This window comes from Scheffersomyces stipitis, chromosome 1, assembly GCF_000209165.1.
Source record: "Scheffersomyces stipitis CBS 6054 chromosome 1, whole genome shotgun sequence".
NCBI classification, from domain to species: domain Eukaryota; kingdom Fungi; phylum Ascomycota; class Pichiomycetes; order Serinales; family Debaryomycetaceae; genus Scheffersomyces; species Scheffersomyces stipitis.
This window is the reverse complement of record NC_009068.1, coordinates 3195234-3208458: the sequence shown is the minus strand read 5'-3', so window position 1 is coordinate 3208458 and position 13225 is coordinate 3195234. Positions and strand designations below refer to the sequence as shown.

Below are 13225 nucleotides of genomic sequence, written 5' to 3'. Positions count from 1 at the left end.
AATTCATAAGAATATCATCAGACGAATACCACGAAGTATTCTATATATTGGTCTAGAATCTAATTGCAATTCTCGTTCCTATTTATAATTCTGACAAATTGCTTTAGGTTTTAAATTCCTTGCACGAATTCAGAGTTGTACCAATCATATTTGAAGTTCTGTTATCATCGATAGTAATTGCTAAATTGCTAAATTACTTAGTTAGCCCATACTATAGGAAAGACCTATAGTAGTTATATAGTTGTGTGCTGTAGTAGGTAATATTCCTTTCGATCAGATTCTGCTGCTTTTCTGATATAATTTGAGATGTCACGTTCTACAGACGAAGACTGGTCCATCATCTCGTCGTCCTCAGATGTCGACGATGACCAATCTACAACTTCGTCACACGACCTCACCTTGGACCACCAGAACGACCCATTGGATTTGGCTGAAAACCGAAAGGAACCGCGTTCATCGATTTCTTCCTTCACCACCTTTAAATTACCTTCAATCTACAGTCGTTCGAACAGTTCTGGCTCTAAAAACGATGCTGAAACTGTTATTGAGCCAGAAACCACGAATGACGGGTTCCAAAAAGGGGACAGCATCGATACTGGTATTGATGCAGGTCTCATGGGCGAGACAAATTCTCTGTACGCAGCTTCTGTATCTTCATTATCTGAAGAAACAAACTCAGATTCCGAGTCGGAACAAGATCTCTGTGATCCTGAGAAACTAGCAGAGTCAGCTATTTCTTCCAAAATCAACTTCTACGAGAATTTGTCGAAAATTAATGAGTCCATCAAACAGAGTTCAACCAATTTTTATTCCAACTTTGCCAAGGTCAAAATTGACCAGTTGAACAAGTATATCGCCGACCAAAGGGCCCAAACTGTCAAGGAAGAACCACAAGAATTGGTTCAAGAAGAGCAAGAAAACCTCGACGACACCATTGTCGAGCTTAGGACTGTGGAAGAAACCGTCCCTACCACCCCTCTTCCCGTGGATCCTGTAGACAAAGAACACCAAATCCAGGAGGAACAAAGAGTGTTCCAAAAATACTTGTTGCAAGGACTTGCATATTTACAAAAATTCTTGGAATCGAATTCCGACTACTTGTACTACTACTTTTTTGCCAGTGTTCTCAGCTTGATACCTCTTTACTATGTTTCCTGTTATGTCACGACGTACTTCGTTGCCGAACAAGACCCAGAGAATGCCATCGACTACATGCGCCATATGCTTCAAGAATTGGAGGAACTCATGTATGAGGAAGAGACAGCCTCGATATCCGCTTTCTCTTTCTTCTCCAAGAAGAAGAAGAGAGTCAACAAGATTGTGAAATATGGAAACCGGTTCAAGAACAATGTCTTCCAGGGAAGCAATTATGTCATTGATAATTATCTTCATATCGATAGACGACAGGTGTCTGAAGTGGTCATGGCACAGTGGAATGGCATTAGAGACCGTTCCATCATTATTTCACACGAGTTGGTAAAATTCGGCAAGTTGACACAAGGACAGGTGCAGGTATTGCAGGGCATGATTACCAATGGTTTTTTTAGGTATAAGCAATTGGGATTGCAAACTTGGGATTTATGGAAAGCCGATGGCTTGAGTGCCTTCAATCGTTTCCTGACGACTGGGATGGCAAAGTTCAGGGAGTTTGCTGAAATTACGAACTATCAGCTCTCATCTCTCAGCGACTCTCTCTACCATTTCTTAACAGATGATTCTAACAAGTATTCACAACAGGTTCTTGACAGCTGGCTGTGGATACAGAAGGCATCTTCTGAGAGCTACAGTAGTTTCTTGAACGTTGTGGACTCAACGTACAACAAGTACGATGGGCCCGTGAAGGCTGCATTTGTTTCCACAATAGAGACTATCAAGGCTAACTCCATAGCTGGAATCGATAATTTGAACGATGCTTCTCTGTGGGTTGTCGATAGAATCAAGAATGTAGAAGTGAAACAGAACTTGAACAGATGTGCTGTGGCTATTTACAAACGCGCCCGTCCATTAAGAGATTTATTTAAAGGTACAACCACGGATGTTGTGGTTGTTCCAGTGTATGGCCTGGTTGTAGCTCCATTATATGGTACCCGTGAGTGACTGAGTGGTTGATATGTTTATCTTGATGTCCTAAATTTGTGTTTGATAGGTTTTGGTTGGTTTCTGATATAAACTAAGAACAGGTTTGTTAATTTTTGTCTATTTTTCTATATTCTATTATTTTGATTATTTATGATTATTGTGTTGGTTTCCTATGGTTGGATTCTCTCTATATAGGTAGTTGTTTTGAATGAATGCTATACGCTTATAGAAATAGGTGCAAAAGAATTAGTTGCAAAAAAAAAGACCCTGGAACCGCTTGCCAAATCGCGGAACTACCTGCAGGAGGTAGTGTCTGGTGTCCAAAGCGAAATTATGGACGAATTTTCGAATATGTCAAACAGGAAATTTCACCATTTCTTCTTTTTGATCAACACTGAACTACACATTTTTGAGGACACTGGCCAATCTAAGTGTATAGAAGTAGTGTGCGAAGAACAGTATTTGTAATTAAGAATTTTCAGAACGAAAATCCGAAATTAAAAGTTTCAAACAATTCTGAGATTGTTTCCTAGAGTTGATTCTATAGATTTCAGAACTCAAAAGTAATTCTATAATTGCATCGATAAAATTTCAATCGGCGTATTCAATATCAAGATCTGATTGTCGAGAAGCCATTATTTGTTAAAATTTTGTACTTTCGAACTACTGTCAATTTCATTTTCATACTTACAGACTTCATTTAACCTTCACCATGGGTATCCCGAAATTCTTCAGATTCATATCGGAAAGATGGCCGTTGATATCGCAGCTCATCGACGAGAACCAAATTCCCGAGTTCGACAATCTCTACTTGGATATGAACTCGATTTTGCACACATGTACGCATTCAAACGATGATACGTTACTGAGAATGACAGACGACCAGATGTATGCTTCAATTTTCAGCTACATCGAGCACTTGTTTGAGATTATCAGACCTAACAAGGTGTTCTACATGGCTATAGATGGTGTTGCACCTCGTGCAAAGATGAATCAACAGCGTGCCAGAAGATTCAGAACAGCGTATGAAGCCGAAGAAAACTTGAAGAAGGCTATTGCCAACGGTGAAGAGATCCCCAAGGACGATCCATTTGACTCGAATTCGATTACTCCCGGAACGGAGTTCATGGCTAAGTTAACCGACAACTTGAAGTATTTCATCCACAAGAAAATCACCGACGACTCCAATTGGGCTAATATCAAGATAATCTTGTCAGGCCATGAGGTTCCAGGAGAAGGGGAACATAAGATCATGGAGTATATCCGAACCATAAGATCGCAGAAGGAGTATGATCCAAACTCGAGACACTGCATCTATGGTTTGGACGCAGATTTGATCATGTTGGGGTTGCTGTCACACGATCCACATTTTGCTCTTTTGAGAGAAGAAGTCACCTTCGGTCCTCAGAGGTCCAAACTGAAGGATTTACACGATCAGAAGTTCTTCTTGTTACACTTGTCTTTAGTGAGAGAGTATTTGGCGTTAGAATTCCAGGACTTGGTGGGCGAGTTGTCGTTTGAGTATGACTTCGAGCGAGTACTAGACGACTTCATCTTGATTATGTATGTGATTGGGAACGATTTCTTGCCTAATTTACCTGATTTGTTCATAAACAAGGGAGCATTTCCGCTTTTGATTGCAACATTCAAACAGACTTTGAAACAATCTGATGGTTATATCAACGAGTACGGTACCATAAATTTGAAGCGTCTCAACATCTGGATACACTACTTGTCTGAGTTTGAGTTGGAGAACTTTGAGAAGCAGGACGTAGACGTCGAGTGGTTCAACAAGAAGTTGGACGACATCTCCATTTCTGGTGAGAAGAAGAGAAAAAGAATTGGCAAGTTATTGATCTTGAAAGATCAAAAGAAGTTGGTGGGTTACATCAAGCCGTGGTTAATGGAGATTGCTTCAAAACCAGTATCCGAATTGACTGATTTGGAAAATCAGGGCAAGTTGCGGAGCTTGAAGTTGCCAACGGAAGACGTAGAAAAGTACTTAGACTTCATTAAAGAGTTTGCCATGAACGTCGGACTAGTGATTATCCATTCTCAGTCGCAAAACACGTATGAAGCTAAACTTGACATTGATGGGTTATCTCCATATGAATCTGATGAAGAGTTTGAAGAGCGTTTGAATGAAACAAGACGTGTCATCAAGAAGTATCAGCTGGCCAACTTGATTGAAACTGAAGAATTGTTGAAAAATTCTAAAGATATCTACGACAATAAGTTCTTGGATTGGAAGGACAAGTACTACAAGGAAAAGTTACATTTTTCCATCTACGACAAGGACAAAATTGTCGAGCTCACCGAGCACTACGTGGAAGGTTTACAATGGGTCTTGTATTATTATTATCAGGGTGTTCCCTCGTGGAACTGGTACTATAGATACCACTATTCCCCCAGAATTTCCGACATTTCCATTGGGTTGGAGGAGTTGATCAAGAAGGGCGAGGAATTGAAGTTTGAAAAGTCGACTCCATTCAAACCTTTTGAACAGTTGATGGCCGTTTTACCTGCCAGATCAAGAAAGTTGATGCCATTGGTGTACAGACCTTTGATGACTGAGCCTCATTCGCCTATCATCATGAACTATCCCAATGAAGTGGATATCGATATGAACGGTAAGACTGCATCTTGGGAAGCTGTAGTGTTGTTAGACTTTGTAGACGAAAACAAGTTGATCAGCGTCTTGAGACCCGTCGAAGAGAAGTTGTCTCCCGAGGAAACCAAGAGAAACTCTTTTGGTCAAGCCATCTTGTTTGTACACAATCCCCAGAGTGACCATGTATACCCATCTCCTTTACCTGGTTTCTTCCAGGATCTTGAACACGATGAGTGTTTAGAAGAAACGTACACTTTGCCGCAAGTATCCGAATACAGAATTGGGTTCATCGAGGGCGCCAAAACGGGCAAGAACTTGTCTGCTGGATTCCCTTCGTTGTCTAACATTCCATTTCAGGCTGAATTGCAATTAAATGAAGTCAAGGTTTTCCAGTATCCTTCAAGATCTGAGTCTATGATTCTCTCGATTGAGAATATATGGGGCGACTTGACTGTAGCTCAGTTTGGCCAACAGTTTGTCAACAGATTAGTCTACAGCAAATGGCCCTATTTGCGTGAATGCAGAATTGTAAAGGTCATTGAGTCTGATCACAAATATGAAGGTTCTAGAACTCCCGCTGGACTCAAGAAGGTCGTCACTTCTGAAGTCACCGCCGAAGAAGCCAGACAGTTCAGACAAGATGTCAATGCCCAGAAAAATCTCTACAACAAGACTAGAGGTGTTAGGCTCGGTGAAATCGATGCTTTAGTATACGTTCAGCCTGTAAATGGTTTGATCAGAAACGCTAAAGGAGCCTTTGTTAAGACTTTTGCCAGAGAGTTGGAGTTGTATCCATTGCAATTGATCGTCAAGGAAGTAACCAATAAAGACCAGAGATTTGCTTTTAGACCACCAATCCCCATCGAAGAAGAATTCCCTGTTAATTCGCAGGTTGTTTTCTTGGGAGATATGGCTTATGGTACACCGGCCACGGTTGCTGGCTATAACGACGACAAGTTGAGTATTCAGATATTTAAGATCCAGTCGATAGCCGAACCTAACATCGGTAAGAAGAGGTTGAACATTGAAAACAGAGAGTTCAAATACTATCCTTCTTTCGAAGTCAGTAAGACTTTGCGACTCAACCCATTATTACTCTCCAGGATCACTAGTCAGTACATGATTTTGGATGATAGGGGAGGCCGTACCAACATCGGTTTGGAGTTGAAGTTTGAATCCAAGAGACAGAAGGTTTTGGGCTACACTAAAAAATCGCCCAACGGAAAGTTCTGGGAATTTTCACCTTTAGCTGTGGACTTGGTCAATCGCTACAAGACAAAGTTCCCTAAATTGTTTGTCAACTTGACCAGATGGACATCAAAGGATATGCCCAGGGTTGGAGAAATTAGTAGCACTGATGAGTTGAAAGAAATCCGTAGTTGGTTGAAGGAAGTGAAAAAGGATCTTATTGCTGTATCCTTGGAAAGTGAATCGTTAACCAAGTTCAGTTTCCAGGCTATCGAGCAGTATATGATTAACTACGTCGGTACTCCTATTCCTACCATCAACCGTGATATCAAGGGAGTTCCAAAAGATGCCATTTTGAACCCTAGCGAGTCGTATCAATTGTTGAGCGACCAGAAGTTCGAGTTGGGTGACAGAATCATCTACGTCCAAGACTTTGGTAAGGTCCCTATCTTGTCAAAGGGTACTGTGGTGAGCATAACCACCATTGGCTCCAAGAACTCACTTGGAATCATATTTGATCTTCCATTACTTAGTGGTAACACCATGAATGGAAAGTTACAGACCAGTCGTGGGTTGACCTTGGATTCTTCGTTGGTGTTGAACATCTCCAACCGTCAATTTGTCTACCATTCGAGAGCTTCACAGAAGAGAAGCACCTTGACAGACAAGGAAAAACAAGCCCGTCTACTTGCTTTGCAAAAACACAAAGCTGAAGAAAAGAAGAAGAAGGACGAAGAATTGAAGGTTAAGGCTGCTCACCAAAAGGACGTCAACGCTAAGAAGTCTCACGAGTTGTTGAGCTTGTTAAAGGGAGGAGCGAAGAAACAGGAAGCCGGTGAAAAAGAAAATGAATCCGACAAGGCTGCTGGTGAGGACAACGGTGCTGCTGCCGCCGCCATCAACACTAACGCGCTTAAACAGATCTATGGCACCATCTATTCACAAGTAATGAACGAAGGTGCCCCGGCGGTTCCTCCACCTATGTATCCAGTTCAGCCTGCTTTCTACGGTGTCCCACCACCCCCTAACGGGTACTATCCTCCACCAGTTCCTGGCCAGGTTCTTCCACCTCCACCACAAAATGCTGAAGCTCAACAGCCACAGCATCCACAGCAGAATCAACAGCCTCAACAGCATCAAAACCAGAATTCTAGTAGAGGTCGTGGTGGTTTCAGAGGAAGAGGTGGCCGTGGCCAAGCCCGTGGAAAGCCCAAGAGGACTTCTGGTGAGGCTTAGGATAAGTCAGACTATGGTATAGTACAGTTATATTAGTAACAGTTATAGTATAGCAATAGTAAAGTTATCTTACTCGCAATAGTACCTATACAGAATAAGTAGTAGAAATACTAAATGTAGCAAGGTATTGCCAGCACTAGTGTTTGCAATTACAATATAGTTAACTCAATAAAAATTTGTATTGTATGTACAGAAAATCATAAGATCATAACTCTAGTATGGTTTAGATATTGGGTATCTAACTTTTTGTTTCTCATAGTCAAAGTGGAAAATTGTGAATGGGTGAATATGAAAACCCACGAATGCCAATAAAATAGTGACAACTCCTCAATTACTCGTCAAGTAAAAACAGGCTCTATCGGATCCGGCTTTACGTCGAGGAATAGTTTCTCATATCAATAAAGACCAGTCAGAAGATCTATTTCTTCGCCTCCGCCGGTTTCAGAGTCTGAGGAGTGATATGGGAAGTCTCGTGTTCACCCGGTAGGTTGACCAACCCCAACGAATCCCATGTCAGCTCCTCCATGAGCTGGTTGTCCATACGACAACCAAGATACTGTTTGGCCAAGATACGGCAGTTGGGCGCGTTTTTGTTCTCAGTGAAACGCATGCATTGCAAGTATTTGGTCATATACTCTGTACATTCTCCATCATGGTCAAGAGGAAAAGAACCTCTTTCTGGAGGAGTAGGTGTCCAACCTCTAAAATTTCCGCCTGGAATAAAGTTAGTATAGATTCAAAAGTTGAGCTGGAAACTTCACTAGTCACATACCTGGTGCTCCGGTAGCCATTGTTGTAGTTTTGGGAGAAGTAGACGAAGCTGAAAATTGGAGTTGTTAGAAAGTAGAAACTGAAAAATCGACAATTGGTCACGTGCTAACGATGGAAATGCCGATGGGAGCAGATGGGCCTATCAGACGTGAGGATTTTTGATTCGGATTGAACTGAATGTTTAGGATTTGCGTCTCGATGAGGACTATTTATTCTTTTCACTGTATTTATCAACAGCGACGATGAGACAACGAGAGTGGTTTCTTTTAATTAAAAGTAACTTTCTGGAATTGTGGTCGTACTATATCTGAACAGGGGAGTGTATACTAGATTTGAAATGGGGACGGCTGATTTTGCACCCGTTCTGCAGTATATGGGAACAAACTTATGGTGGTAGAAGCAGGCTCGAGCTGGAGGCAAACCAGCGAAAGTGCCCATATTAGTATCCCAGTAAAGAAGTAAGAAAGGCAACACTGCAAGTCCGCCTGAAACCTGGAGAATCTAAAATGGAGAAACGAGACGTAAAAGGTGGAACTGAAATGTCTGAAACTCCGCGACTAAAGTCTGGGGTAAAGGTTTAAAATTTTAAGAAAGCAAAGAACGGGCTCGAGATTTTCCAAATTAGACAAAAACAATCATGGACCATACAATCAGATGGCAGCCAGTAATGTTGTAGAACTGTCTCGGTAGATTTTGATTGAAGAGCAGAACATTATTGGTGGACAGACGAGCTCATATTTAAGAGCACATACTTAAGAATAGTAAACGGTTAAGCTCACGCTACACGGTAGAGTTAGATGCTCACAGTGAGCCAGGCACAATTCCACGTCGCGAAAACCCGAGTCGGAACAAGGGAAGATCTGGAGTTATGACATAGACGGGTGTTTAGCAGAAAAAGGCCGTTGGCTTTAACCCCGAAAATCTATTTCAGCTTAAACCCAAGCGAATCCAGTTTTCCTAAGTGGGCTGGTTCAAAATCCCGAGGCATTAAATGTGAGAGAAGCTACATACGGATATTGGCTGATGAGCAGGCCGGCGGCTAAATGCGCTTACAGGGCTCGAACAAGTAAAGCTGAAAAGAGAGGCTCGCTGTTCGTTTCTGCCTCAGCGACTTGAAGCTCAGGGCATCTGGTTAGGCGTAGAAGTCGTCTATAGGCGGAACCAGAGACAGGCTCTAGTTGCTGAAAAAGAAATGTCAGATTAAGAAACGCAGAGCTGTCTAAATGCTAACGGCATTCAGACTGGCGATTTTCCGGCAGAGTTTAGTCAGACTGTCCGTCTGGCTCAAATCCAGCGTAGAGTCCGTCTGTGCGCAGACAGTCAACTGCAACTGCAACCGTCAGGACTTCCACATTTGTCTGTCTGAAAAGTATGGGGATTTCTTTTGCTGTCTGTTGATTCCACCGAAAAACACCGCATACCAAAGAAGGTGGATACACTCCTGCACATTGTCGTGGTGGGGTAGGTGGTTCCTAAATCAACCGGTGGCCCCCTCTTTTGGACTCGTAGCGGCACTCCACAAATCAACAAAAATACAGCGACAATGTCGTCGGTGCCTAACGGGCTGATCGGTGTGAAAAAGAGACTCACAGCCATGAAGAATGACCAAAGACGACGATTCCAAAGCTTTTGTAGACTCGAAACTCCCGGGCTACAATGGCAGATTCAGCGGAAGACGACATGGCGACATTCTGCGGTGCTCCTGGCCAATTACCGTTGTCGGTACTATTTCTCACCGGTCGGCAGGGCATGTGATGACTCAAATGATTCACTCGGATAAATGGAGCGCGACGTTGATCCAAAACGTCGGTCTTGTGACAGCGAGCCAGAGCGTGAGCCCAAGATCGAGTCCACAGAGGGCCAGTCAGAGACAAGTAGATTATGGCTGTAGCGAACCAGTAGAGCAAATAGAGAATTGAGAAAAACCGTCGAAATCGGCACTTCCGTAGAGCAATTCAACCGAGAAAGAGCACACTGAAAAGTGAAAATTTGTAGAGCTTGAACACTGAAAAATTGAAAAACTCACCTCTGACTACACCTGATAATCGGACTTATACAAGGAACAACGAGAACACTCCGTAATAGGACACAAACTACAGCATACAGACATTGTACAATCAGAGCTCTGGCATTTTCACAGCTTATCCAATGTCGTGTGGTCATAATCCCCAGACTACCCCATAGGAATGCATTTCTTTTCTCCCACTGTAATGCCGAAAAATGCCAATGTCGCGGTTTTTCCTGCGTTCATATATAAGCTCCTCCAAGTCGGGACGAGAGGAATTTGCTACTTTTCTTCTTCTTCATCTCCTTATACACCTATAGACCTCCGTGGCTCGTCCACCTTATCTGTATATACCTTTTGTTTGTCTGTGACTGTTTTGTCTGTTTGACTCGTATGGCCATTTTCTTCTGTCCGACTTCTCAACTTCTATAGCCCTCTATATAGTTGACCTTTCAGACAGTGTGTCCCATCTGGCTCATAATATTTATCGTTTTCTCCACCAGTACCAGACCTTCTTGCCGTTGTCAAGTTCCATCCCGCAGATACTGTCTTGACTGAATTTGTGATTTTCATTTTGCTTCTGAATTTTTGAATTTTTGAATTTTTAGAATTCTGACTTGTCTCTCAGATTTGACTCGCTGCCAGTACGCTGTTACTAGTATTTTTGAACTGAGATTTCGCCAGATAACCCAAAATTGCAGATTTCTATCATTTCTCGCAACTCCATACAGCTGAGAACCCCGGAAACCCCAACCTTCAGAACCTTCACCAATCTGCCACTGCCTATGAACCAGTAGCTGAGCTGTTTTGATACCACTTCCTTTTCTCCGCGACCGCCCACGAAAATTTTTCAGCTAGCTTGTCAAGTTTGCACCCAGCGAAATCGACACTAGAACTAGTCCCAGAGGTCTACAAACCAAACCTATAGACTCTACTGTATCAAAGTAGATTTCCACACCTGCTGACGTTATTTAAACTGATTTGTGATATTTGTCCATTTCCATTTTTTCGTTTTTCATTCTAATTTTTCAACCTATTCACCATGTCCGTTGAGATAAAAGCCCGTGAGATCTTCAACCAGTTTGCAACTGTTGGAGCCAACGATCAGAAAATCTTGACGTTGCCCGACTTCATCAACGTGTTGTCGCCTTTTGAGACCGATTTGCCAAAACCAACGTATTCGTTGCTTTACCTCATTGCCGACGAGTCCAAAAAAGGTTATGTTACCGAGCAGGACTGGGTTTCCTTCATCAACACGATGACTTCGCCTGATGGTAGCTTCAAGTTGCTTTACCAGTTCATAGCCTCGTCCTCCTCCAATAAGACGAAGATGAGCTACAACCAGTGTATCGAAGCATTGAACAAGTTGAACACTTCCATAAATCCAAGCTACCAACAGAATTTGGTGAAGATGAACTGGATTTACTTGCCTCGTTTCTTTGAGCCCAACGGTTCCATCCAGTTCAATGACTTCATCACCATGATCTCGTACTTGCCTGTGACGAAGTTGATTGGTAATTTTGAGAAGGAAGCCAACAAGAAAAAGACTATTGACAGCACTCAATTGGTCGACTTGCTTTCCACCAACTTGTCCCACAAGATCTCCAACAAGTTGAAGGTCAACTTATCAAACATTACGGACTACTTTGAAGGCCAGAACGAGTTCTCGTTATCAAACTTGCTCTTTGTGTACGACACGTTGAACAAGATCGACTTGATCAATGAAGTCATTGCCAACACTCCTCCTACCACAGAAGACAAGGACGACATCTTGATCAACAAAATGGATTTATACACTCATTTGAACGATCCATTGTTGAAATCCGCCAACTTCAAGCCTGTATCGATGTTGGAGATCGATCTCTTGTTCTACTTGATCAACAAGAAGTCCGGTGACAATATTCCCAGAAAGGAGTTGATCTCGTACTTGAATCCATCGTACAACAATAACCTTAAGACGTTGCCTCTGATGTTTGAGAACTCTAACTCGAAGCACAGTCTCCACACCCAGGACGATAACTTTTCGTTATGGCCCATCTATGACTCACTCTACTCATTCTTCTTAGGCTCCATAGCTGGCTGTATAGGTGCCACTGTAGTGTATCCTATCGATATGGTGAAAACCAGAATGCAAGCTCAAAAGCACAAGGCGCTTTACGACAATTCCTTCGACTGTTTCAAGAAAATTATCAAGAATGAAGGTTTCAAGGGTTTATACTCTGGTTTGGGAGCCCAGTTGGTGGGTGTTGCACCTGAAAAGGCCATTAAGTTGACTGTCAATGACTTGGTGCGTAGAATCGGTACCAACGAGGATGACGGCACCATTACCATGGGCTGGGAAATTCTCGCAGGCTCTTCAGCTGGTGCCTGTCAGGTCATTTTTACCAATCCTTTGGAAATCGTCAAGATCAGATTGCAGATGCAAGGCAAATCTAAGGTTATCAAAGCTGGTGAAATCCCACATAAGCATTTGAGTGCTTCTCAGATTATCAAGCAGTTGGGTTTGAAGGGGTTGTACAAGGGTGCCAGTGCCTGTTTACTCAGAGACGTGCCCTTTTCGGCCATCTACTTCCCTACCTATGCCAATTTGAAGAAGGTTTTGTTCGGCTTTGATCCTTCAAACACCAACTCCAACAAGAAGTTGAGCACATGGCAGTTGTTGGTCTCGGGTGCTCTTGCGGGTGCCCCTGCAGCCTTCTTCACAACCCCAGCTGATGTGATAAAGACAAGATTACAAGTAGAAAGTAAACAACACGACATAAAGTACAGCGGCATTTCCCACGCTTTCAGAGTAATCTTGAAGGAAGAAGGGGTTACTGCCTTCTTTAAGGGTTCGCTTGCCAGAGTGTTTAGATCTTCGCCTCAGTTCGGTTTCACCTTGGCCTCGTACGAGTTGTTGCAGAACATGTTCCCCTTGCACCCTCCTTTAACCAAGGACTCCAACTTTAAGGCCATCACCGGTTACCCAGGTATCTACAACTTGACCAACGATCAAGTGTACAACTCGCAGAGCAGAAACGACAGAATCATGTACTTGAACAAGTCGGACATTTCGCCAGACGTACAGAAAATCAATGACGCCTTGGTCAAGTTGCCCGCAGAATACGTGTACAAGGCTCAAGACGCAGTTAGATTGTTGTTAGATATCGACTACAAGTTTGGAAACTTCAACTACAATTCCTACTTGAACTTTATCCAAAAGAAATAGAGTGAACGACTTACGAAATTTGTTTAGACTTGATTTTATTCTCCGCCGCAAAATTTCCGAGTTTTGTTTGATTATAAATTTATTTACTTATTTGCAGATTTATTTTAATTCAAATATATATTGATAC

At 42.5% G+C, this 13225-nt stretch overlaps 3 protein-coding genes across 3 annotated transcripts; 2 read left to right on the top strand and 1 right to left on the bottom strand. All coding sequences in view use genetic code 12, as the record gives it.

The window, feature by feature from the left end:
- Nucleotides 1-306: 306 nt before the first annotated feature.
- On the top strand, nt 307-3343 carry PICST_66706 (predicted protein; the record flags this gene model as incomplete). Its single annotated transcript, XM_001387147.1, has 2 exons — nt 307-2089; nt 2309-3343. 2 exons carry the CDS (start codon nt 307-309, stop codon nt 2545-2547), a joined length of 2022 nt encoding a protein of 673 aa, XP_001387184.2.
- Nucleotides 3344-7607: 4264 nt separating this feature from the next.
- COX19 (Putative cytochrome c oxidase, subunit COX19) lies at nt 7608-7832 on the bottom strand (the record flags this gene model as incomplete). Its single annotated transcript, XM_001386901.1, has 1 exon — nt 7608-7832. A coding segment is annotated over one exon (225 nt), but the record flags the coding sequence as incomplete, so codon positions are not given.
- A 2381-nt stretch (nt 7833-10213) lies between these two features.
- CMC1 (Mitochondrial aspartate/glutamate carrier protein Aralar/Citrin (contains EF-hand Ca2+-binding domains)) lies at nt 10214-13098 on the top strand (the record flags this gene model as incomplete). The annotated part of the gene is made up of 1 exon (XM_001387146.1): nt 10214-13098. The coding sequence occupies one exon, from the start codon at nt 10933-10935 to the stop codon at nt 13096-13098; it is 2166 nt and encodes a 721-aa protein (XP_001387183.2).
- Nucleotides 13099-13225: the final 127 nt, after the last annotated feature.